This window comes from Telopea speciosissima, chromosome 4 (assembly GCF_018873765.1).
Source record: "Telopea speciosissima isolate NSW1024214 ecotype Mountain lineage chromosome 4, Tspe_v1, whole genome shotgun sequence".
Lineage (NCBI taxonomy): Eukaryota > Viridiplantae > Streptophyta > Magnoliopsida > Proteales > Proteaceae > Telopea > Telopea speciosissima.
This window is the reverse complement of record NC_057919.1, coordinates 47,972,703-48,000,303: the sequence shown is the minus strand read 5'-3', so window position 1 is coordinate 48,000,303 and position 27,601 is coordinate 47,972,703. Positions and strand designations below refer to the sequence as shown.

Below are 27,601 nucleotides of genomic sequence, written 5' to 3'. Positions count from 1 at the left end.
TATTATACGTTTAAAATTGCGGTACACGATAATACGATATTATACACATATTTACTAAGGTAGGGACCGTGCGCTCCTATACCGACACGGACCGTGTAAATGTTCGCTCTTACCCGAGTGGGGTAAGGCGGTAATTGCACGTAGCACGTGTCCTGGGCAGCACGGTCCTACCGGCAGCTCAAGAATAGAGGATCCGTATCCGAGTGGAGGGCGGTGGGTTGTGTTGATAAGAAGAAGTAATGTACACCAGTTACATTCTTAAATTATTAAATTAATATCTACATATATCTAATGCCAGATATCACTATATCGCAATCCAACGATTTTAAAAGTGGCTGCGTGAAATATGCACTACCCACGCAACCAAAGAGCTTTCTTTCTCCTTATTTAAAAGGGTATTAATTTCTAGGACTCTAGAGAGGCTTAGCTGCTTTGGCTCTTCCAGGGTTCGTCGGGTTATGAACCGTAGATATGTACGCGCGTAACATTCTCTTTCCAATCCCCAAAACTGTGAAAACAACAGTCTCCAATGATGGAATTTACATTGCGAATCTCTCATGTAATCATAGATTTCATGTAAAGATCTCTAATGCCGCAAAATCTTATTCTGAATTTAGTCCTCTTCGCCGTCTCCAATTTTCTGATACTCTTCGACGAGCTTCCACAACTGAACATTGCGGAAACTCCAATGATGAATGGTTCGTCGACGCACAAGACGCTGTTTCGGAGATTATTCAAGAATCTGGCTTATCGAAAGAAGAGTCGGTTGAGATTGCTTTGAATTCGCCGAAGTATGTTAAAATGTTGATGGATAGTGTGCGTGATTTGGATGAGCATTCACTTTGGAAGTCATGGGAGATTGAGAATGAAGACGTGGGTAGCCTTCCTTATAAGAGGAAGGTATTTTACATGGCCAAGAAGAAAGGTGATAACGGGTTACTTCCCTACTTGGAGAGCATTGGTCTGAACCCTTCATCTTCGACGTATGTCGCTCGTTATCTATCAAGGGAGACGCTCCCGGATCTCATTTCTAAGGTACTGAATTTTTTTTTTTTTTTATTGATTATTTATTTATTTTTTAATTTTTGCAATTGGGAGCTTTGGTTTATGAAATATGCCATTTGGGAAGAAGATAAAGGAATGGGCTTTGGAAACTTGTGTAGTATTTACTTTATGTTTATGATCATGAGTCATAGTTTATGTAATATAATTTCCAGGAGTTTTTTGGTCTGTTGATCAATTGACAACTTTGTGAGAACTTCTTGAACAATAATTTTGCCACTTTTCTTTTCCAGAATTAGATAGGAGCATGAACTACAAAGCAATTAGACATGAAGTTCGTGAACATTGCAATGGGAGGCTATTTTATCCTGCATTGTATGTTTCATTGTTTCTATCAATTAAGACTTAATTTCAAACTTTGGGAGATTTCAAAAAGTTTTATTTTAGTATAGGTTTATTTATAGTCTTGGCATGTTGAGTTTGTGCTATTGGGAAGAATTGTTCTTTCCTTTGTTTTATTCAAAAGTTATAGTTTTTAATTCTATTTATTGGGCGGGTGATCTTAAGCTATCATTGTTGATTAGTTCAGTTCAACCGGTATACTGAATGCCCAGAACTGTTGAACCACTCCAAACTAGGCCTTTTAACATATTGGGATTGTGACATACCACTGTGCTACCACAGGATATCTTGGCGGATCTCATTCTGATGGCAATAGCCTTTTCCAAGCAGCACTCATTCTGCGCTAAGTAGCCAATTCCCATTTAGCCCTTTCTGTGACTTAAACCTGAGATATGGATTAGGCTTTGAACCCATTAGTACTTATCAAACCCATAAACTAGAGGCCCCAATACTGTTGAAAGTGGCCAACTAGGCATTGAACTGGTAAGATTGAGTAAGAACCTCATCATCTTAAGATCAAGTTGCTTCATGAGTAGACATTCTTGATGCTTTTGGGGAGGCTGCAGTGTCCCATGGCTTGTCTGAGTTTGACTCTCCCATAGTAGTTCCCCTTCCACGCCACCTCCCACACACCCTCATCCCCCCCCCAAAAAAAAAAAAGAAAAGAAAAGAAAAGAGAGTTTGTTACCCGGCCTCTATGCTCTTTATCAACAATGCATTCATCAAGGGAGCAAACAATCCACCCCTTAGCAAAGAAGAAAGTCCTGAGTGCTAGCGCGCCAGAACCAAGCAACAACTAGCGAACTCTAAATGACTAGCATGAATGAGCCAGCTTCAACACCACCTAGACTCAACATCATAGACAGACCACCAACCCAAGCGAGATGAATGACTGGTTTTTTATGCGACCCATCGCAACACTCTATATCTTTAGTTCTATTTCATAAACCTAAATAATTCTTGAAGTGATGGTTTGATTTGTAACTGGCAATCTGAGTTTAACTAACTTCGAGCTATTAAATACTGCAATTGATATTATTTATCAACAATGCATCCACCCCTTAGCAAAGAATCCACCCCATAGCAAAGAAGAAAGTCTTGAGTACTAGCGCGCCAGAACCAAGCAACAACTAACGAACTCTAAATGACTAGCATGAATGAGCCAGCTTCAACACCACCTAGACTCAACATCATAGACAGACCACCAACCCAAGCGAGATGAATGACTGGTTTTTTATGCGACCCATCGCAACACTCTATATCTTTAGTTCTATTTCATAAACCTAAATAATTCTTGAAGTGATGGTTTGATTTGTAACTGGCAATCTGAGTTTAACTAACTTCTAATCTGGTTTTTTATGCGACCCATCGCAACACTCTATATCTTTAGTTCTATTTCATAAACTTAAATAATTCTTGAAGTGATGGTGTTTTTTTTTTCAACTCGAATGCTGGTTTCGATGGGTTTTAGACCTAGTTTGGGTCTGAAACTTGGTACTCAACCTATTTTAGGCCATTTAAACACAATGCCACTATTAGATTTTGCAAAAACAAAGTCCAAATAGGAGTTTCACTTTGGACCCTAGGTTGGTAGGCGACGATGTACTAAAATACCCTACTCTACACATAATTTAGTAATAGAAAGCAATCAAAACATTCAATTAATGTAAAACACCTTAAATAAGCATTAGAAATGTTAAAGTGATGCATCAAACTGTTTAACAATGTTACAACTATCATCACATAAAATTTGCTTGAATTATGCATTTAGTCCCCATTAGTGCCACATAGTCTTCCCATGTTATAGTGTTGCTGTACTGTTGCACATAGTTTTCCACAACAATCATATAAGATTTGTCATTAGCATATGCCAAGTCCCCTATCCTAGGATATAGCGGATGCCATGAGGCGTGAGATCCACTGCTACTGTCATATTGAGGCATGTATGGGTGTGGCTGGTTTAGGACTAGGAATATGGGCCCAAAACCTGACCCAGTGCTTTGATTGTCGAACTCAAGTGCTGACTGCCCAAATTGACTATAGCCATTATATTCGGAACCGGTGCTCTCCTGGCCATAATCATAGCCATGATGAGGCTGAGATGAATGCCACGATTGACGCTCACTAGTAATATCTAAACTCATGCTTCCGAAATTTGCAAGCATGGTGTTCATACTTATGTCATCATCATGAGCCTGTGATTGTTTGCGACCCTTCTTTCTCTTGTATGTAGTGGGGGCAATATGGTCTTGATCCTGTGTGGCATACGTAAACTGAGACTCACTTGTGTAACGCATAGGCCCCGCTTGCGTCCCCACCTCATACTGGTACTGCTCGTGCATCCCCTCATGATGATCATCAAAATAACCACCACTCTGCATGCCACCACCACCACCAGCAGGGTCATCACTATCACTGCCATTACCATCACCACCATCATCATCATCATCGGCACTTCCTGTTGTAGCCTCAAAAGGTCTCTGTGACTCTGAATGCATACACCCCTCTTGCGACATATATTCATTAACATCTGTACCGGTTGAGGACGCAATGGTGGGGTCGGGCCTACCCCCAGGCTAATCCATATCTGGTGCACCATGATCCCCCACCCACTGGAATAGGAGATCTTCATCATCATCAGAGTCCTCTTGGAAAATGTTTGCTAGCTCGATGGGTTCTTTATCATTGGTGTCCATTCCTTTACGTATATGCCTCATCCTTACTCTCATATTGTAATGCACATATACCAGCTACTCTAGTCGTTTGTGACCCAATTTGTTCCGCCTCTTCGAGTGGATCAATGAGAATGTACTCCAGTTGTGCTTGCATCCGGAGGATGAACAAGTATGTGAGAGCACTTTCACTGCTATCTTTCTCAGGTTGGGTGAACTTGTACCATAAAACACCCACCAGTCAGCTGCATTACAAATATAGAATATTAGGAATATGTACATTCTAAAGGGATAAAATTATAATTCATAAATGTAATGCCATACCACCTACCAAGGTCTGACTTTTGTCTACCCTCCACTGCAGATTTTCAACCGAAACTTGCTATGGCCTCTCTGAAGTATTGGATCTGTTTTCATTTCAAATTTCAAACATTGTTAGAAGCATTAATGTTTACTATTTAGTAATTACATTCCTTTACTTACTACCAAAGTACCAAATACTATACTCTCACCTTATCATTGCACTCAGCTTGTGTTAATGCATTGGGTTCCAACTTTTCAATAACAATTTGGTCTGCCTCTAGCATATCTGTGTTTAGCCCAAGGTCATGTGAGTACTGATACTTTTGGATTCAGATAGTATGCTGGTAAAGTGGAAACAACAAATATAACTTGTTAATGACTTAATGCTTTTGAGTTTTGAATATGTAAATTTAAAAACTCATGTAAAGTGTAAAGTAAGTTGAAGTGTTGAACTCACCAGCTTTATGCAATGGATGACTTAAGTGCTTCTCCTATCGCTTATCAACGATGTTAGTATATGACCTTGCACTTCGGGGTATCGCAGCTCTGACCATTTCCTTCATCTTCTGAAAGGCAGCATAAATATGGGGCAAGGTAGGCTTCTTCTCTGTATCAACCATCCTTAGTACTGCCAGCACTGGTTTTAATATACCAACAACTTTATGCAAGTTCTTTCAGAATCGGTCACTTGCAATGGTCTCTTATGCTGCCCTCCCTTCTTCTGTATTAGACCCCTACCAACCAAACCACTGTTCACTTGCAAACATAGACCTCAGACCTACCACCTTCATCTGAAAGCTCTTCAATGCAATGTAATTGGTGGTAAATCGAGTGACATCAGGCCTCACTAAATCGCCATTGCATTTTTCCCTCAACTTGGCTAAAGCATAACCATGGTTATATACAAATGTGGTCACTTGTCTTGCCCTCTTGACCATACTTGCCACCAAAGTCACCAAAGTTTTCTTCCCCATGTCCTTCAACATTAAATCAATGGAATGTGCTGCACATGGAGTCCAAAAGAGGCGGATCCTCTTACTCTTCTTGTTCATTAACTTCTGTCCAACTTTTTTAAAGTTAGAACCGTTATCCGTCACAATTTGGATAACGTTCTTTGGTCCTATATCATCCATCACTAGCTTCAGTTCCTTATACAAATATGATGCATCCTTTATATGCTTCGATGCATCCACAGACTTCAAGAATACTATCTTTCCTTTACAACTCACCATGAAATTGATAATGGACTGTCTAGTAGGTCCAGTCTAACTATCAGCCATAAGAGTAACCCCGTACATCTCCCACTGTTTCAAATCCTCAATGTACTATTTTTGCTCATTTACCTCCTTAGGCAAATATACATTCATTAACTCATGTGGTGTGGGCCCCTTCCATCCTGGGCCTGCCCTTCCTACAGTGTCAAAGAATGCATGATAGTATGTTCCCTGTGCTACATTAGGTGGAATGCTATTATAGAACATGAACTTGCTCAAGGCATCCCGTGCTTACTCTTGTTTACTACCAAACACTTGCGGAATGGTTGACTGGTAGGCATCTTGTTGCCTAAAAATAGATGGATCCTGCTCAATAATGGGATCTGGGGAATGTACTCGTGGTCGGGTTGGGGGCCCTGGAATAGAGGGATTCTGTCTTGTGCTAGTCCTTCTCCTCATCTCATCTTGTTGCACTGGTGCATCTGAGCCAGATCCACCAGCTCCTCTTGTCTGCTCATATCTTCTCATATTCTCAAAATGCAAACTTTGTCTACTATCTGCCAAAGTCTGCTGGTAAATTCTCCACTCAGCCTCTGATTCGAACTCACCAGGAGAAGGCCTATATTCAGTATCATCTCCAATGATCTCTACACCAGACCTCTCTAGCAGTGCCTCATCAAACTCTTTTTGTTGCCTTTCCCTCTCAGCTTTTTTTTCTCGTCCTCCTCTCATTTGCTTTGCTATGGCCTGTTGCATTCGGTAAAGAACATTTGCGCATTTGATAACATCTGTATATCCACGAGACAAATGTTGTATTAATCTAGTGGCTCCTCCAGATAGCAACTTTCCACAATAGTTACACTTGGACTTCTTTTTATCCTCTGACATCGGGACTCCATGTTGCCATGCTATATCCCTCATTGTGTACCAAATGTCTTACTTTTTACACTGTTACATAAAAAAACATATATTAGTAACTATTAAGACTTAAAGTAATGTATTAAAGACTTAAAGTATTGTATTCGTAACTATTAAACATAAAGTCAAGCTACTAGAACAATCAAATAGCTATCTCATATTTATCCCCTAACCCTAATATATATTTCTTAATTAAAAATAAAATTTGGAATTTTTATTAAAAATATTTATATCTTAAAGTATAAAACATTATAATGTAATGATGTATTTGACACCATTTAAATTTGGACATTACGTACATAAATTTTCAACAAAAAACAGGTATTTTTCCTTAATATTATATATATATATTTTTAAATCTTAATAATATTTTTATTAATTCTGAAAAATAAAATAAATTTTTTAATGGGTGAAAAAACAGAATAACTCCATGAGGTTGTAGAGCATCCAAAGTTGTCCAACATGCATGAAAATACTTCCAAACAATCACTATTCATCCTATTTTTTTCAATTTCTTTTTTCAAAATAATCATTTTTTTTGCAGAAAATATAATAAAAAAAATAATAACTGAAAAAAAATTCGTACTCCATCAAGTGATAGATCGACCAAAGTTATGTAACATATCTTAAATTGACATGAATCTACCAAGGTTTGAACAATTTTTTTTGAAAAAAATAGATTTGGGGAAAAATTGTTCACCTTTGAAAAATGCTTCAAATTTGAGATGAATCCTTCAATTTTGTAGCTGAATCCTTCAATTATGTAGCTGAATCAACTGTCCGGCAGGTTGTACGTTGATATCTAGAGGTAAATGAGCTCACAGCCTTCCCAGGAGAAGAAAGGAGGTTCTGGACAGAACTCGATCGAGATATCTTGATTCTATCGAGTTACGAAACTTTTAAAGGATAAGATGGGTCGAGATTTGGGTTGACCTCGAGTTACCTGAGATCTCGACCGAGATTTTGCATTTTTAAAACTCGTATGAACTCTCGTCTCGACCTCCTAGAAAACCGAGATCTCGACCGAGATCTTGATCTATGAAGAGAACTACTCTTTACTAGACGAAGATCAATGAAGGCCTGAAATGACATTTATATTGCGGAATTTTCCTTGATACATTAGCTGTATCATTTCCCCTGGCCACATAGATATTAATTAAAAGGTTTTTGACCACTATAAGGAAAAATTTTCTTCTTTTTTAGTATTCTAGTATTCTAGTATTCTAGTATTTATGAATGGTTAGTGATGCTGGCACCTAATGGGGTGCCTTTAGTGCAAAGACTAGTAATGACTGTGTGGTCAGGACAGGGGCACGTTCATCTTTTCATCTTAAGCATTGTGTTGGGATCCCAGATCGTAACTTTTATCATTTCTTTAATAAGTTATCATAATTAATAATAACCTTATTGTCTTTTAGGCATGGTTGTCATGGCACCAAGGCATGCCAAGTCAATGCCCAACCACCATGGTAACTAGGCCAGGTGCCATATATTACCAGACCATACTTTATTGTTGTTCTTATTCTTCTAGACCATATTTCATAGTTTCTTGAAACCTTGGGTCCAGATACCTTGATACTCAAGGAGACTAGACACCTTAAACATCAAGGCACACCTTTTTCACTTAGGCAATGCCTTAAGAACTATGTTCATAGGAACTTGTCACTTAGTCAGGATGCTGGATAGTAAACAAGTTTAAATTAATTTTTGGTATTTTTAGATTAGTTCTTATTATATTTGTTATTCTCAGTTTGGCTAAGAGTTCTTTCTTATTTTGTATCGGCGTATAGGTTAAATATGTGAAGGAAATGTTCTTCTTTGGCAGTGATGATGAAGATTTCATTGGGAAGAATGCACGCCGTATGATGATGCACCTATCAATTACTACTGATGAGGATATCCAGCAAACCTTATCATTTTTCGAAAAGGTATAATTTGCCGCTTCTTGTAGCTGTTAGGGTGCTTGGTTGACCCTATTCACTAGGATGCCAAGCATAACATACCGCCAACCCCACTCATCTTACTTTCAAAAGTTGTCTATGTTGTAGAAATGTCTTGCTTTTATGATAGTTGTAAATGTTTCTTCTTCTCTTCCCCTCTTTTCTCTTTGGATCATTTCATTCGGCTGACTGTTTCTTTACATAGTTCAGTTTTTATATTTACTTAACTTACTATGTCATACCGTTGTAACATTATGATATTTTATGAATTGATATAGATGGAAGCTAGGCGTGGAGGTCTAAAGTTGTTGGGTTCCAAAGATGCCTCTTTCAGATACCTCATTGAATCGTTTCCGCGTCTTCTTTTGCTATCAGTAGAATCCCATCTGAAACCCTTGGTTGAATTTCTTCAAAATGTTGGAGTTCCCAAAAAACGCATTAGAATGGTACTTCTGTTATTTCCTCCTATTATTTTCTATGACATCGAGAGGGACATTACTTTGAGAGTACAGTCTCTGGAAAAGGTAAGTTACATAACATATTTGCATCAGTCAATTTTGAGTTTGTTAATGCAGATTTGCATAGAGGGAAGTGTAATCCCTTGATTACATATTATATTTTCATGAGTCAATTTTGAGGTTCTTAATGCAGATTTGCAGATAAGGAAGTGTAATCCCATGTCCAGAAATTTAACATTTCTTTTTCCTACATCCCATCATCTACTCTAAATGCAGTATTCCCTTTCATTAATTTATTAGTCACACACATCTCATTTAAGTATTACCATAGTTCGAAATTTTGACCGAAATGTTGAGTTTCGACATGTGGAAATGCGAATTGAGGAGTCTTCAATGTTTTTGTTTTTCCACCGAAGTGGACCATATTTTGTTACCATTTTGGCCATTTCAGTCTTGAGTAGGGTCAAAATCTCAGTCGAAACCGAAATCTTGAATTTTGAGATTTACTGAGATACCATTTATACATATGAGTACTCTTTTCCTAGGTACACTCATTTATCTTTCACTGTTTCATTAACTGAATTATTTCAGTAACACATCTTGCACTGTAGGCATTAAGCCATACAGATATGTCTATGCTTTAGGCTTTTCTAGCTCACCTACAACGACATGTCTCAATGCTGGGTACTTATTACATGGTTTCAAAAACTTTGGCATCTGTCTAAAGTGTGCCATGGAAGTGTAATTAATTTTTAGAACTTGATTCTAATACTAGAAGTATTAGTGCAATGAAAAATTCAAAATTGTGAATGAAACTTGAAAAGTGATAGAATAAGCACCAGCCTACTCTACTAGGAATCATCACTGAAGTAAGAAATCTCTTTATAATCGTTACAAGAGATCATACATAATAATCATATACAACGATCTTAGTAGATGGAAATTTATAATAGTTAAGGAAGAAAATACCTTTATGTGCAAATACCATTTACTATATTTACAATAAGATCAATGATTAGTCTCTACCCAAAAAAAGAAAAAAAGAGAAACTCTCATTACCATATGTTGTAACCCAAGTTCGGAATCCTAAATTTTAATTTTACCTAGAAATAATAAAAAAAAAAATTTAACAGTGACACCAAGTTATATGCATAGGTGTCACGGCATCTAGGTGACCTAAGGCGTTGGAGAGGGTAAAAAACAAAGGTGACACCAAGCAGGTGGTCAAGGCGTCCAAGGCGCCCGCCTAGGCAACCAAGGCGCCTGGACGCCTAGGCGACGACTAGTCGACGCCTTGACAACTATGGTTATATGTCCTGAGAAATATTTCAAATTGATATCCAGTAGGTTTTCTTATGTTTTGCCCCGTTCTTATTTCGTGTCACTATCTTTTATGTAGTTTTGAATTGTTTCAATGTAAATTGTGGGACATTTACTTTTTTAAGTGGGTAAAAGAACAGTGAAGCATAGATTTGGCATATGCCAATAGATCTTAATGTGATCGAGGCACCCTTAGTCAAGGTTTATATTTTAATTGATTGTGTATACTCAGTAGTTCGAAATCTTGGTCAAAACAACTGAGATTTCGCAAAATGTTTTGGTTGACGAAGGTCAAAAGGAAACTGGGTGCGACTCTGTAGGAATGTAAGTATTCGACCTTCGAAGTTATGGCTGAAATGATACCAACAAGCTGTTTAAATACATAATTTTGAGCAAAATGAGTCAAAATTACAACCCATTTTCTTGGTTTTGTAAGTTTCGACTTAGAGAGGAAAAATCCCAGAAAACCCTAGAATTCCAAAATTTTGGTCAAATCTCCTCTATTTCTTGGTGGAACAAGGTATTGAGGACTACTTCAATGCATCTACAATGACGATTTGCCTGATTTGATGTATAAGATTCCAAGTTGGAGGTATACCACAAAATTAATTTTTTACCGTAGGCCAATTTATGATTTCACAGAGTTGGATTTAATTTTCTGTTTTTAAATTATTTAAAATTTTTCTGGTTAAAAATGATTTTCTTTGAACAAATTTTTTTTTTAAAAAAACAGGGTTATTATACATTGGTTGGGGCTCAACTTTATATATGTTATCCACTGTTGGCCGATTTACTACTTCACTATGTCAATTTAATTTTCTACCACAAATTTTTTTTTTATTTTGAGAAGAAAAAATTTAGATAAGATAAAATAGGTGAAATATTTTGTTTTAGTTTGAAAAAGCACGAAAATTTTGCCCGTATGAAGGGAGGAATAAAGAGGTGGTTGGATAAGCAGAAGGAAAGGAAGAGTTTGATGAGGCAGTGCTGGAAAGACAACCATCAATAGAGGATGATTTTGATACTACATATGCCTATTGATGTGGAGACAAAAGCAGAGGGGAGATAGATATGGCCTGATAAGGCAGCTACACATGCAGGAGCAGGGTAGGTAAGAGAGAAAAGGAGAGGAGCTAGTTCCTTTAGAGTAGCTGCACCAGAGGCTAGTGGTAGTGGTTTTTTTTGCACAGGGTAGAGATGGGAGAGGAAGAAACAAAAGCAGACACAGTTGCCCTATTGAAGATCACAGAGTATGAGGAAGCCCCAACCCTAGTAGATGAGGATGTCATTGACATAAGGATTCTGCAGTTTTCAAGACTTAGAGCTCTAGACAGAGAAAGCTATATAAATCACATGTGGTCTAATTGGAAGGGTAAAGTGGGCGACGCCGTTTCGAAATGGTTCTTTTACCACAATTTTCTAGCACATGCCACTGAGGGACCCTACTATCAGAATATGCTGGACATTGTTGGGAAGCCTGTGGAAGAAGTGAAGGGGCCCACTGCATATGGTCATGAATGTCTATTTGCCCCAGCAGAGACAGCCAGGCAGGAGCTCTAGGAGTATATATTCCTTTAAGGGGACATGGGCAGATTGCGGTAAGACTGTTATGTGTGATGATTGGACTTTAACCCGTTAGACAGACAGTCCATCATTAACTTTATGGTATACTGTGATTGTAACATCATGTTCCTTAAGTCAGTGGATGCATCAAAGGAAAGGAAGGATGCCAAGTATATATACAATTTGCTAGAGGAGGTAGTACAAGAGCAGTGGATGCATAAGTTGATTTTCCCAGCGCTCACCAACCTTATGCAGTGGATGCATAAGTTGATTTTCCCAGCGCTCCTTGATAATTTTGAGAAAATGTTTCCTACCTCGTGGATTCGCATTGTAAACACCTTCATTCATCAAGTCTATGACAGCATATAGATGTGGCATGGTTGGTCCCTTGAGAGCAGAATCAACTATATGCAAAACCTTGACCACTGAGTCCAAAAGTTGTACCACTTTATGCAACTTTGACCTAAAGTCATCTGATGAAATGATAGCTTGTACTTCCCTACCACCATGGGTATTGAACCCATTCCAGTTAAACCAATCTTCAGAAGTAAACATAGATCTAAGTTCGGACTTCTTGGTCTCTATACTCTTGAGTACAATGTAGTTGGTGGCGAATCTAGTTATGCCCGGTCTTACTAAGTCACCCCCACACTTCTCCCTCAACAGGTTTAATGCAAACCTATGGTTGTAGACAAAGTTGGTCATTTGTCTTGCCTTTTTCACAACATGTTGTACCAATTTGATCTTTCCCATATCCTTTAACATGAGGTCTATGCAATGGGCAACACAAAGAGTCCAAAACAGCCGATACTTACTGTTTTGCATTAACTTCTCACTGGCACTCTTGTAGTTGCTTCCGTTGTCCGTTACAATCTGAACAACGTTCCCCACTCTTACATCATCTACCACTTCATTCAACAATTTGTAGATATACTTTGCATCCTTTTTCTCCTTGGATGCATCAACAGACTTGAGAAAGACTGTCCTCCCATCATAATACACCATAAAGTTGATGATGGACTTTCTTGTAGGACTAGTCCAACCATCACACATTATGGTCACCCCATAGCTCTCCCACATCCCCCTCATTTCATTGATATATTCTTGAAGCTCTCTCTTCTGTTGTGGCAAATACACATTCATGATCTCATGTGAGGTGGGCCCCTTACACCCTGAGCCAGCCTCAGCAATGAAATCTATCATAGTCTGATAAAAGGGGCCTTGTGCTGTGTTTGCTGGGATGGTATTGTATAACATCCACTTAGCTATAGATTCCTTCAGCATCCCTTTCAGATTTTTCCATGCTCCCTTGATTTTTGGTTGCTTGTTACCTTTCTTTCTGTAAAGACCAGGTGCTTGGTGAAGTGCTGGGTCATCTCGTGGTGGTACTACTGGAGGTGGTGGAGTTGGAGCTGCCCTCGTATTCTGTGATCTCTTAAAGTGATTAGGCAACCCAGGCTGCCTTCCACCTGCTCTAGATGTACCTGCTCCTCCACTACTACTAGCACCAGCTCTAGAGGTACCAGCTCCTCCACTACCACCTACTCTTTGTCTCTTCTGATCCTCATGTTAAGTGGCTCTGTTCAACATCTGTGCTCGTCTCCAATCCCTAGCCTCTCGCTCAGTCTCTATATCATCAAGAACATAGACAGGATCATCACTGTCATCATCATCACCATAATCAACATCATCATAGCCTCCCGCTGTACACCTCACTGCATCCTCAAGGTCTACCCTTGCCTTCTCCCTCTGAGCCTTCCTCTTACTCCCTCCCTTCATGTACTCAATGACAACCCTAGATACCTCAACAGGGACCATATGCCATGAGGCCACTTCAGGAGAATTCCTAGTTAGATGTTGTTTGAGTCTAGTGGCACCACCTCCCAAAAACTTCTGGTGACAGTAATTGCATTTGTTTTTCTTTTATCCCCATCAATTGGAGTGCCGTGCAACCATGCAATGTCACCCCTAGTGCGCCTGGGTGTTCTCTCCTCCCCCTGGGCCTGGGCCGCCTGCCTCTGCCCCCCTGCCTCTGGCTCTGTCATTTACCACGGTCCGCTATAATCGGACTTGTTTATTGTTGCATGAATAAAAGACAATTCTTTAATCACTGAAGCACATCAATTCTTTTAGTTTGAGAGCACTAAAACAAGTATATAGCTATTTAGTATTTTTCCCCTAACCCTCATATTTTTCTCATAATTAAAAACAAAATTTTAAAATATTTTTCAAATAAATATTGGCCTACCACAACAAAACCGAAATTATATGCAAATGGGCAGCAATAAAAAAACATGTAGAATTTTCTTATAGCTATTTCGTATTTTTCCCCTAACCCTCATATTTTTCTCATATTTAAAAATGATTTTTTAAAATATTTTTCAAATAAATATTGGCCTAGCACAACAAAACCGAAATGATATGCAAATGACCAGCAATTAAAAAACATGTACAATTTACTTTTATATTTTTCATTAATTTTAAAACAAAAACCTCATATTTTTCCCTTTTTTTTTCAAATTTTTTGAATTTTTTAAATATTTTTTATAATTTTCCGAAAATTAAAATAATTAATTATTTACAGAAAAAAAATTTCGACACCATGAGGCCGTAGATCGGCCATTGGTGTCTTACATATATTTAGTTGATAACCATACAATGTACATAACCCCTATCATTTTTAGATTTTTCTTGTAGGAAAATAAAAAATTTGAAGCAGAAAAATAAAAAAATAATATATATACCGAAAAAAAATTTCGACATGGACATGCACTACAATTTGCTAGAGGAGGTAGTACAAGAGGTGGGGATAGAGAACGTTGTCCAAGTGATGACGACAATGAAAACAACTTCATGAAGGATGAGGAGGGACTAATGAAGAACAATAGGTACTGCTTGTTTTGGACCTCTTGTGCAGGCTACTTCATTGACCTCATGCTAAGGACATGGGGAAGAAGTCCTTGGAACAAAGTGTGGTTGAGAGGGCAAGACGAGTGATCGCATTTGTGTATGATCATGGACATGCACTGCAATTGTTGAGGAGCAATTGGTGGGGATTTGGTGAGACCTGACATTACTCGATTTGCTATGAACTACATTGTCCTAAAGAACTATGAGGCGAATAAGTTTGGACTCATGTTTATGTTTGCTTCAGGTTTAGTTGGAGGGAGTCAGGTTCTTCAAGAGGTAGCGCAGCCCGGTCGACCATATCTAGTGAGTAGTTATGGCATAACCCGAAGTTCGTTATATTACTAGAGCCAGTGGTCAAGGTGTTGATGATGGTCAACTTTGAGAAGAAGCCTACCTTGCCACACTTGTACGCTGCAATGTAGATGATGAAGGACCACATGGCAGCAACGATGTGACGTGGAGGCTTGAGCTACCTTTAGATTATACAAGATCATGAGAGAAGCAACTTATGCATCTACTGCATAAGGTTTGTGAGTTTTTATTTTCATATACTAAAGTTCTTAACTAAAATTATTTTCCATTTGCATCTTCATAAGCATTGACTTGTGCTTAATATCATTTCCAGCCTATTATCTCAATCCCAAGTACTAATGCAGCAGAGAGCTTTGCTTTGATGTTGAAGGAAATTGAGTCCCATATCTGGCGAAGAGACCTGGAGTTGGAGGTCCATTTCCTGATATTTAGAATTTTGGACTGAGCTTGGGAGGGTGTGCTCAAATTATATATTACTTAGGGATATTGAATGGAATCTAGTTTTTTGGTTTTACAGCTTAGATGTTGTTGTCATTATACCGATTTATTCTGTTATGTTTTGCACTTTTGCTTGAGGCCTTGATCTATGCTCTTGCTTGAAATGCATGTTCTGATTTTAAGTTATCAGTAGGCTTACCCATTATAGTCATTTATTTAATTCTCTATTTATGAATCTGAGCATGTTTCATTTCTTGTCTTCTAGGTCGGTGTAGCCAACAAAGATATTGGTAGGATGCTGCTAAAATATCCATGGATTTTGTCAACAAGCGTTCTAGAAAACTTAGAGGAGATTCTTTCTTACCTGGATATGGAAAAGGTACACTACTTGATATGGTTACTGTTAGCAGAACAGAATATGGTGTAATGCTTGAATGATCAATTAGACCAAGCAAGCCTTATATTTATAGAATCAAGAATTACATCCTAAGGACAGAATTACCCCTAGCTTAGCCGACTTTACTAAGTAGTATATAAAACATAAAATAAAAGCTCAAAAGGACCAGAATACCTCCACTGTATTCTGGTGTACATTATTCAACACTCCTCCTCAAGTTGGAGCAAAAATGTCAATCATGCCCAACTTGACTAAATTAGGATGAAACATCTTTCCAAGTAGTCCATTGGTGAATATATCAGCAAACTGATCAGTAGACTTCACAAAAGGAACACAAATCAGCCATTCTTCCAATTTTTCCTTGATGAAATGCCTATCCACGTCAACATGTTTGGTACGATCATACTGTACCGGATTATGTGCAATGCTAATTGCAGCCTTGTTGGCACAGTACAACATCTTAGGGAGACGGATATGGACACCAAGGTCTTCTAGCAAACCTTTTAGCCAAAGCAACTCACAAATGCCTTGTGCCATAGCACAAAATTCTGCTTCAGTATTAGAACGAGCTACCACATTCTGTTTCTTCCTACGCCAAGTGACAAGATTGCCGCCTACAAAAAACAATACCCAGAGATAGATTTGCGACAGGAGAATGCTTTTCTTTGGAGCTGACTTCAAGTAGTGAAGGATACGGAGAATAGCCTCCATATGGAAAGAGTAGGGATCATGAATGAACTGACTCACAGTACTCATAGCAATAGCAATAGCCGGACGTGTGTGTGAGAGATAAATTAACTTCCATACTAATCTTTGGTACCGGCCTTTATTAACGGGTTCACCCTCCTTTTCTTTAAGACGAACATTAGCATCCATAGGAGTATCTGAAGGGTGACATCCTAACAAACCAGTTTCTGCCAATAAATCTAGGACATACTTCCTTTAGGAGAGAAGGATGCCCTTAGAAGATCTGGCAACTTCAATCCCAAGAAAGTACCTTAGCTTTCCTAGATCCTTAATCTCAAACTCCTGTCCAAGAAAAGTCTTCAAACGACTGATCTCATTACCATCATTGCCAGTGACCAAAATATCATCAGCGTAGACTATAAGAACAGTGATTTTTTCACCAACCTTCTTCATAAAAAGAGTGTGACCAGCATTATTCAGCCTACAAAAATCATGGCTTTATGAAACCGACCAAACCATGCTCGAGGTGACTGCTTCAGCCCATAAAGTGCACGCTTCAATCTACACACTTTGCTTTGGTTTTTGTCACAAGAGAACCCTGGTGGAATATTCATATACACCTCCTCATCAAGTTTTCCATTGAGAAAAACATTCTTCACATCCAGCTGTTGTAAATCCCATCCAAGATTGACTGCACAAGATAGCAAAACTTGGATAGTATTCAGCTTTGCAACAGGGGTAAATGTCTCATGGTAATCAATCCCATATGTCTGAGTGAACCCTTTAGCCACGAGTCGTGCCTTATATCTATCCACAATGTCATCCACCTTCTGTTTCACTATAAATACCCACCTGCATCCAATAGTCCTTTTCCCTAGTGGAAGAACCACAAGCTCCCATGTGTCATTTTTCTTCAAGGCTTCCATTTCTTCCATCACTGCTGCCTTCCACTTTCCATCTGATAGAGCTTCCTGCCAATTTTGATGAATACAAACAGAAGAAAGAGAAGAAACAAAAGCACGAAAAGATGGAGAAAGGGAATCATAAGAAACAACATGAGATCATAGTTGTCACGGCGTCACGGCGATCCAAGTCGGTGGAAGGGTGTCACGTCGATATATCGACATGTCGCCCGCCATGGCAACGCATGTCGACCATGTTTAATTTTTTATTTTCTCTATTTTTAATGTCATTGAGTATGCTATAATATATGTCCTATAACATAAAAAATCAACATGAAAGTGTACTACACTACTACTAATATACTATGCCACTATGGTTTAATTCATGAAAGTGTAACTAATATCCATTAGTGTATATGAAAGTATGAAAACTTGAAAATATAGATAACCTATCAAATAATTGAAAGCAATAGTAAAAATCAAATGATAGGCTAACCTGTTCATCAAGCTTGATAGCAATAGTCTTTCTTCAAAGTGTGTGTGATTTGGAGCAAAGCAACTCGAACAAAGTAAAAGGTATATATTAATATATATGAATTTGATGAAAGAGGAGAGAAATTATGTATTTAAAAGCCAAAAATAATTTAAGATAGATAATCAATATAGTAATCAAAGATCAAATTATTAAAGTCAAGTAATCAACCAAATATAGATAACTTTAAGTCCTTAACTAATCTTCAAAGATCAAAGTTTAAAGTTCAAACTTCAAAGTTTAAACAATCCATAATCATAATATCCAAAAGGACCAAAACTAATTAATTATCATATTCATCTAAAAGATCGCATTTGGCAGATTTTCTTGTCGTGGCTCTTCGACACCAACATAGTCATCTACGACATTCTCGTCGTCATTCACATCATCTTCCTCTTCTTCCTCATCTTCATCTAGCTCAGTCATCCTGAACATCAGCCATCCTTGAGCTACCTCTCCTCTAGCATGTCCACGGCGTGAATATGTCACATCGGCTCTAGAGGTTGATGCTTGAGTTCTCCTTGTCGGATGGGGGCTTCAATCGATGCCCCATTGCTCTACCAACATCATCCCACGTGAGATCATCATTGGGATGGACTAAATCTTCCTCTCGACCGGGTAGCCATCCACTCACTAGACCAATCCAGCTCATCAAGAATTAGTGGATCATATGTTTTGTTTTTGCCTTTCACTCACGTCTCGTTGAAACCTTTCATGGAGGCGGCTATTGTATTGAACATAGACTAGATCATTCAAACGAGAATGTTCCAGTCTATTCCTCTTTTGGTATGAATCTGAATTCATAAACAAGAGAGAACAAAAAGTCATTTTTCAATAAAAAGACATAACAAAAATGAAAAAAAGTCTAAAAATAAATTAAAAGTAAATGTAATCATGTAAGTTAATACTTAATACTTACAAACTCAATGTGCTCCATTTGCGCTCATGAACTAGAAGAAGAGCAACAAAGGCCTAGTATGCGTCGTGAAGCTTTGAAAGCTCAAAAGCACGACCTCCATTTGTACTCCACCAAGTAACTATAAAAATATAATAAAAACTGAATTAATAGTAATACATCATAGACATAGTAGCATACAACGTAGGTACAAACTAAAAATACTAAGTTACTTACTAGGATTTATGGTTGTCCGTTGTCTAATCGCCATATCCCTCCCGAAACAACCCTTTGAATATCTATAATCATCAATTTGCAAAGTTATCTTGTCTTGATAGCGGTCAACTACCAATCTGGTCATGACATCAACCAATGAGATGTGTAGATTGGCAATCGGTTCGCCATTTTCATTTTCCTCGAACATGAAAATTTTTCCGGATTAAGAAATAGTGCGGCTCCATATAATGGACGCTCCATCCGACACTCCCAACGCCTATCAATGATACTTATAATTTTCTTTCACACCGTTCTTTATGTGCTAAATGTTCACGTATTTTCTTTTTGCCTCTTCCATAGCAACATAAACTTCGTGCATTGCAAAGCCTCTCATCACCATCAACAATCCTCAAAACAACAATAAGTGGCTTCGATGCTCTAATAAAATCCTCCACAAGTTGTTCCAAAATGGTACAAGAAACACCGTTTCTTCCACTTTCTTTCCACTCTGTCTTTGACAAATTAGAACCCTTCCACTCATCGAAATAAACAAATGCTTCAATGCATCCTTATGCCTAACTAAGCTCGACATGTCAAACAAGCAATTGCAAATCTAGTAATCTGCAGCTCTCACAAGATCTTTTTGTCAGCTTCTTTTCCTCATTGCATCAAGAAGACGTGTGTGCCTCGTAGATGAAGGTGGTTATTTTTTTGCCTTACCTATCACATTCTTAAAGTCTTTCGCACCACCTATATCCTCCAACATCAGTCTAAACAATGGGCGCACAAGGAGTCCAAGATAGCTTTCTTCTCTTTTCCATAAGCATTTTACCAGCCAACTTATAGTTCAAGCATTGTCACCACAACTCAATGACATAATCCTCAACAATCTCATCAATTTTGCTATCAAGTAATTCAAATAGCATTTGTGCACTTTAACCATACCGGATGCATCAATGTATCCCATGAAATAAGTCCTCTCGGGCGCTTAACGAGAAAATTAATTAAGTGCCTTCCCGCTTATCCGTCCATCCATCGATATAAGAGCGCACCCATACCGCTTCCAATACTCTTCATTTTTTCTTCATCTCTCGCAGTTTCATTCACAGATTTCTTAACAATGGCACTCTCACTTGATGATATAAAGGTGGAATATATCCAGAACCATATCAGGCAATAGACTCGCACATCACCTCAAAGGTCCTCGCCTTAATAGCATTGAATGGGATACCTTGCGATACAACCTCTTAGCAATGTGATAATCAACTCTAGCTTTTTGTTCTGGTGTCCTAAAACGGTTCTCTATAGTAGTTTGAGTAGAACTACTATTATGCCTCTCATTGACTACTTGCTCGGAGTCCGTCTAACATGAGCATCCATGGGACCCCTTACTTGAAGCCGAGTAACCTTTCTTTTCTTAGCAATTGTCCCTGAGCTAGGAGCCACCCTAGCAACCGTAGGAGTCCGGGATTGTCCTTCTAGTGTATCTTCCGATTGTATTTGCCCTCCAACTTCTACAAAGATCATCATCACCATCATCATCATCCAATACTTCGTAATTTGTTTCTTCTTTTTTTATTTAGAGCTTCCCTCATCACTTGAGAAATAGAATCATTCGTCTTGGTACACTTAATAACGCTCCATATCCACCCACCAAATGTTGCTTCAATCTTTTAATTCCACAACTCATTTCTTTGCCACAAAGGGTGCATTTAACAACATTCTTGTTTGTTAGATCTGGCCAATACCCATACTTCCACCCAGGGTCATTTGATTTGGCCTTTCTTGCTGGGCCTTTGCTTGGATCATATCCTGGAGTAGCTCCAAGATTTACAATATTTTCACCCCCACTACTAATTGGTGTAGAACCATCCATTAGTTGAGTGAAAGACACTAGTAGACTACAAAGGTAACAAAACAAAAAAAAACAATTAAACTGATTTTTAGCATATTAACATTAAGCTGAACTAGGATGGAAAACAATCAAAACACAAAATCCAAGTACTGGTTTTAGCAGATTAACATTAATGGATGGAGGGGAAAAAACTGAAATTATGGAGTTGAATATGTGCTTGCTGCTGTTGTGTGTGTGACACTCGTGAGTCTGTGATTGAGACCGTGAGTGAAATCAGTGAATAGTGATGGACTACTGGCTGTAATAACTATTAAATCCCTCCCCCATTGTCTCTCAACTCTCCCCGTCTCTGTGTGTAAGTGTAACTGTGTATGTGTGGGCCTGTGTGCAAGGTAAGAAGAAGAAAAATAAAAACAAACACCTTCTCTCGGATCTGTGCAACCCGCAACTGCAAGGCAAGAAAAAGGAAAAAAACCCAAAAAACAGAGATAGTTCGGCTGTAATAAATCCCTCCCCACTTGTGTCTCTCGACTCTCTCCCTGTCTCTGTGTGTGACACTGTGTGTATGTGTGCACTGTGCAGGCAAGAAGAAGAAAAAAAATAAGGCAAGAAGTCCCAAGCTCTGCGACTGTAAGCAAGCTAGTTGCAAGGCAAGAAGAAGAAAAAATTAAAAAAAAAAAACCGAGAGGACTATGGTTACAGCATCGATCGGAATAAGTCCCTCCCCTCTCTCTCGACTATGTCCTTGTCTCGTGACTCTGTGACTGTACAAGCAAAGAAGAAAAAGAAAAAAAAAACCGAGAGGGCTGGAATGAATTCCTCCCCCTCTGTCTCTCGACAATGTCCCCTGTCTCCGTGATCGTACAAGCAAAGAAGAAAAAGAAAAAGAAAATAAAAACCGAGAGGAGTCGAGGACTACTAACTGAAATAAATCCCCTCCTGTCTCTCGACTCTCTCCCTGTCACTGTGTGTGTAAATGTGGCTGTGCAAGGCAAGAGAAAAATAAAAATAAAAACGATACTACGGCTGTAATCACTACTCGAGGTGGGAGGAGAAGAATCAAGAAGAAGAAGAAGAAGAAGAGGTCTGCCTGGGAGGAGGAAGCAAGGCAAGAGAAAAATTACAAAAAAAAATGATACTACTCGGCTGTAATCACTACCGAGGCCGGGAGGAGAAGAACCAAGAAGAAGAAGTTAAGAAGAAGAAGACGAGGTTTGCCTGGAGGAGGAAGAAGATCCAAATTAAAAAAAAATTAAAAATTTACTTACTTGAGAGTTGAGTCCGGAGATTGCCGAGAACTGGAGAAGTTCGAACTTCGAACTTGTTCGAAGGCTGCCGAGACTCGAGAGGTGTAGGAAGCGAGGAAGTTACCGCTGTCGAGTCACGATCCCTCTCCTCTCGATTTTCCTTTGCGATTTCTATTTCGCCCATTAGGTATAACCGTATAAGACTATGAGTTATTATGTTTATTTAAGTTTTATGATAATGTGATTGCAGTGTAACTTGAAAAAGTTACACCTCCAATACACATTAACGAAAAAGCATCTAAGTTATTAAATCGCTTTTAAAAAAATATATATATAAACCTGACTTTTATACATTAAATGTTCAAATATCGGTCGACATACCCATATATCGTGGTATGGCATCCATGGCGACGCCATGGAAGCCATATCGCTCGATATTTATACATATACCATGGCGGATCTCGATATGCCCTTTCCCCCAACGCCAGGACGCCATGACAACTATGCATGAGATATAGGATGTTGAGTGCAAGCTCTAACACCTTTGCGAACAACAATAGGTAGGTGAAGAGAAGAAGTATTACCAGGTGGAGAAGTAGGTTCTGGATCCAGTGCTGGCAACTGGATGGGTATCTGTGTTGTAGTGGATTGAAGCTGCTTATGTCTGGTTCTGCTCTTTGTATAAACCTTCAAATTAGATGCATCAATCGTCCACTGAAGTTCTCCAATGGTTTTCTAGACTGGATTGATCACCCCTTGAGCAGGAATTTCGGTAATCTCCCCTTGTATAGGAACAACTCCCCTTGAAGAAGAGGGAGGAACAGGAGCAGGCTCATCATGCACATATCGAAGGGGGGGTCTATGGTCAACATATCTTCACTAGAACACTCCCCCTGAAGAGGTGAGGACGAATAATAGGAGAGATTCTCATGAAAGACAACATCCATACTTACCATGGTACATCGGCAGGAGGATAATAACACTTGTACCCCTTTTGGGTGGCCGAGTAACCTAAGAAAATGCAGTGGAGACCATGGGGCTCAAGTTTACCAGGGGATCTAGTATCCTTAGCATAACAAACACAGCCAAACACCCTAGGGGGAACAATAAAAGCAGAAGAGCCATGTAATAGCTCGACAGGGGACTTGGAGCCAAGAACCCGAGTAGGCAGCCTATTAATTAAATAGGCCGCAGTGAGGACAGCATCCCCCCAATAAAAGGATGGAAGATTCCGAGCAAACATAAGTGCTCTAGCCACCTCCAAGAGATGGCGATTTTTCCTCTCAGCCACACCATTCTGGGCTGGAGTATCAACACAGCTGGTCTGATGTAAAAGCCCATGGGCAGTAAGGTATTTTTGGAACTGACCTTCCATATACTCTGTCCACTTCTCAAGACTTTGAGAGTGGTATTAAATTGGGTCTAAACCATCTTATGAAAAATGTTGAAAACAGGAAAACACTTCATTTTTTGTGTGCATCAGGTAGACCTAAGTGGATCTAGAATAACAGTCTATAAATGTGACAAACCACCGATGACCAGAAATAGAAACTTTATGATTAGGACCCCACACATTAGTATGAACCAAGTAAAATAGGGAAGAACATCTTTTATTAGAAATAGGATAGTTTGAATGTGTCTGTTTGGCCAAGACACAAGCCTCACAAAAGAAATTCTTCCTTATTACAATTTTTAACCAATGCTGGAAATAAATGGGATAAAGTTCCTAAAGGGGGGTGTCCTAATCTAGAATGCCATTGGTGTAATTCAGAGGAGAAAGAGGAAGGTTGACATAGTTGGGAAGGTAATGCTCTTGGATGAAGATGTCCATCATCAAGCAGGTACAATCCAACATGTACTTTACCCAATCCAATTGTCTTCCCCGATTCCAGTTCCTGAAAAACACAATAAGTTGAAAAAAAAGTCACTTTACAATTCAGATCTTTAGTAAGACTACTAATAGAGAGAAGATTAGAGCTCTGGCTTAACCTTCTGCGAAACATCAGCCTTCCTATTAGTAAGACCTGTTTAAGCAATGGCCCGCAGGGCATCTTCTAGAGAGACCTGTTGTGTGAAGAGTCTAAAAGCAGTTTGTCCTAATACCCTAGAGTTATTGTATGCAGTAGAATGAGAAGGGAGTCCTTCCTCAACTCTATAGAAAACTAGAAATCAAGAGGGGGATCAGATCTGAGGTAATGACAAGTCTCACCTCTTTGTTGTTTTAAGGGCAGCCGTATCATCAGACAGTTGTCTAAAAATTTCAGTCAACTGCTAGCCATAGCTCTGGTACCAAAATAATGGGTTAAAGGTATTAAAACCCAGAAAATTGAGAATATTTAATAACTTAATCAAAACAGATAAGATGATTCAAAAGCTCTAGCTGAAGGGTCAATTCAAAAGGTAGAATGGGTCTGCAAAGTATGATGATCCTGATCTGATGGCTGGATCTCAAGTTTTGGAGCTTTCCCACTCTAATTAGGAAAGTTGAAATTAAAATGGATCAGCAGAATCGATGCAGGGATTATAGAGTACAAAACAGAATCCAAATAATAATCTAAGTCAATGATTAATCAGTAACAGTAATCAGATTCAGAACAAGAGTGATTCAGTTTCAGAAAAATCAGCTTGAAGAAATTGAGTTGAACAAGGAAAACTTCAAAATCGATTTGAATTTTAGAGTTCAGAAACATAACTGAAATTTTAAGCAAAAATACCAATCAATGGCTAATATGCATAGTACTAAATCTCGCGAAATCTTGGTCGAGATCTCGAATATTTCGAGTATCTTGACCTGACCGAAACGAAATAGCAGCTCGAATAAAAAAAATGCAAAAACTCGGTCGAAATTTCGACCATCTCGCAATATCTCGAGACAAAATCAAAATCTCGCGAGATATCGAGATTCCTTTTTCAAAAGTAGCTTTATAAATACCAAAACTCGTTAGTCTCGGTTGAAATTTCGACCGAGACTTAACAAGCGCTGGTTTTTTAGGTTTTTTTCTCCTTGTTCTTCATCCTTTCACTTCTCCTTGCTGATTCTTGCACTGGCCGTCGAATCTTTGCCGCATCTACACCGGAGAACACACCATTAGCACATCTATGAAGCCTTTCCACTATTCTAGGTAAAACCATCTTCTCAAAATTTGTTTTTTTTGAAAAATGCAGGATCAATATTTGTTTGTTTGTGATGAAAATAATATATGTCAGACACCGGAGGCCGATCTACAACCTCATGGTGTTGAAAGAAGATTAGTAGTGAAATTGGGAATATATAAAACAGAAGACAAGGTAAGAGAAGGGGAGCTACTAATGGATCCTTTTCCTGAAACTGATGAGAGGGAGCCATCAGCCATTTTTACTTTATCCTTGCCAGAAGTAGGGGAATATTTATGAAAAAGGCTAGAAGAACCTGTCATGTGATCAATGGCACCGGAGTCTATGATCCATGGAGTGGAGACAACCGATGCACAATGACCAACAAATAAAATACCTGAACGAGCAAAGTGGGAACCTGATGGAGTGGAATAACTGGCAGGATGAGATGTAGTAGAGGCGGCGGAAGCCTGTAACATACGCCTGAAAGCCTGTAATTCCTCCTGGGAGAGACCATTGTCAGTAGTAGGATCTGTTGCTACACTTTCAATGTGATTAGCCTTATTTTTAGTTTTGCCACCACGCTTGGCCTCAAAATCAGCAGGTTTCCCATGTAACTTCCAGCAATTAGCTTTAGTGTGATAGGATTTGTTACAATGTTCACACTTCACAGACTCCTTTGTAGAAGCATTGCCATCAGATGTAGCCATGTAGGGATAGGGCTGGAACCAGCAGCTTGTAAAGCTGATCTATCAACAGTAGGAGTGTGCAACATAGCAGCCCAACGGGTCTCCTCAGTATGAACCAAAGCGAAGGACTGCTCCAAAGTAGGGAAGGGAGATCGGCTATGGACTTGCACTCGTTTAGGGTCATATTCAACATTCAGCCCTGCGAGAAAATCATAAACACAAATTTGGTCCACGTGTTTGCGATAGGCAGCAATATCACTGGTAGTAGATGGCTGAAAATCAGAGTAGTGGTCCAGTTGTTGCCATAAACTCTTGAGGGCAGCATAGTTTTTGGAAACTGATAATTCCTTCTGTGTGATGTCATGAACCTTCTTGCGAATCTCATACACTTGAGCATCATTCCCTACTTGCCCATAAGTCTCCTTGGTAGCACTCCAAATTTGATGGGCTGTATCCAATAATAAATAATTGTTGGAGAGGTCAGGTTGTATAGAATGCAGTAAATAGGACATCACCATCGCATCATTGGAAACCCATCGATCCTGAAGAGAACCAGTGTCAGTTGGCATAGTCTCCTTCCATTAATATGTCCCGTAAGGCCATGACCAGCAATGGTCAAATAGGTAGAGCGGGACCACATTAAATAATTATTTCCATCTAGCTTAATAGGAGCAGCAAAGGGAGGTACTCAGGTTTTGTCTGTCCATCAATGCTAGAAGTTGCAGTGGTAATATCTGAACCATTCATGCTTGCAAAGACCAATCAAAGAACCAGCAAGGGATCGACGCAGCCAGCCAAATAAAATCCAGAAAAGGGAGATCGATATTTGGAGAAATCGATCCCAGAAGAGAAAACCTGATTTGTTGCAGAAAAACTCCGTAGAATATGCTGAAATTAAGGTCGAGTGGCCCTTTGATAGGAGTAGAGCTTCCCTAAAAAAATCAGCAAAAAATAACAACCCTAACCCTAAGATCGATATTTGTCAGGGTTTTAGAAAACCCTGAAAGAGAGATCGATGTAGGGTAGGGGGCTTTAATTTGTGATGAAATCTTGTGATAGATGCTGGCCAGAGCTGCAAGAATGGATCTCCAATACGAACAATCAATCTCCAATGATAAAGGAGACTTGATCTTCAAGAGGAGAAAACTTCCAAAAAATCGCAGAAAAGAAAGGGGGCAGCAGCTATCGCAGAACACAGTTTCTTCAATTCATTGGGTAATGAGGTAGATGGAGGGCAGCAAGTAGATCATTCGATCACCTCATTAGTGCTGCCCTTTATTGAAGGTATAAAACCAGAAAAAAAGGAAGAAGAAGAGGCCGAGGGAAGGTGGAAAAAGAAGGGAAGGAGAGACGATGGGGGAGGGGTTTGTTCTGTAACCTAGATCAGTTTAGATGGCTCTGATGCCATGTTAGGAGAACAGAATATGGTGTAATGCTTGAATGATCAATTAGACCAAGCAAGCCTTATATTTGTAGAATCAAGGATTATATCCTAAGGACAGAATTACCCCTAGCTTAGCCGACTTTACTAGGCAGTACATAAAACATAAAATAAAAGCTCAAAAGGACCAGAATACCCCCATTGTATTCTGGTGTACATTATTCAATAGTTACATTGTACAGAGGCCTAGTTTTA

General features: G+C 39.0%; 1 protein-coding gene and 1 long non-coding RNA gene across 4 annotated transcripts in view; one reads left to right on the top strand and one right to left on the bottom strand.

Moving 5' to 3' along the window:
- Positions 1-420: 420 nt before the first annotated feature.
- LOC122660100 (transcription termination factor MTERF6, chloroplastic/mitochondrial) overlaps positions 421-27,601 on the top strand; it is a 95,452-nt gene continuing 68,271 nt past the window's right edge. Inside the window, exons 1-4 of one of the 3 annotated variants that reach the window (XM_043855278.1) lie at positions 421-1,035; positions 8,302-8,439; positions 8,730-8,975; positions 15,718-15,831. In XM_043855278.1, the coding sequence (XP_043711213.1) occupies positions 472-1,035; positions 8,302-8,439; positions 8,730-8,975; positions 15,718-15,831 (1,062 nt within the window). In that variant the 5' untranslated portion in view covers positions 421-471. The remainder of the gene's footprint in view (positions 1,036-8,301; positions 8,440-8,729; positions 8,976-15,717; positions 15,832-27,601) is intronic. The other 2 variants (XM_043855280.1, XM_043855279.1) reach the window with 2 other exon arrangements.
- Positions 12,536-20,625, bottom strand: LOC122660101. Its single transcript, XR_006332621.1, has 3 exons — positions 20,615-20,625; positions 19,357-19,358; positions 12,536-12,606 (listed from the first exon to the last, which is right to left on the bottom strand). It is a non-coding gene; the product is annotated as an uncharacterized LOC122660101 (long non-coding RNA).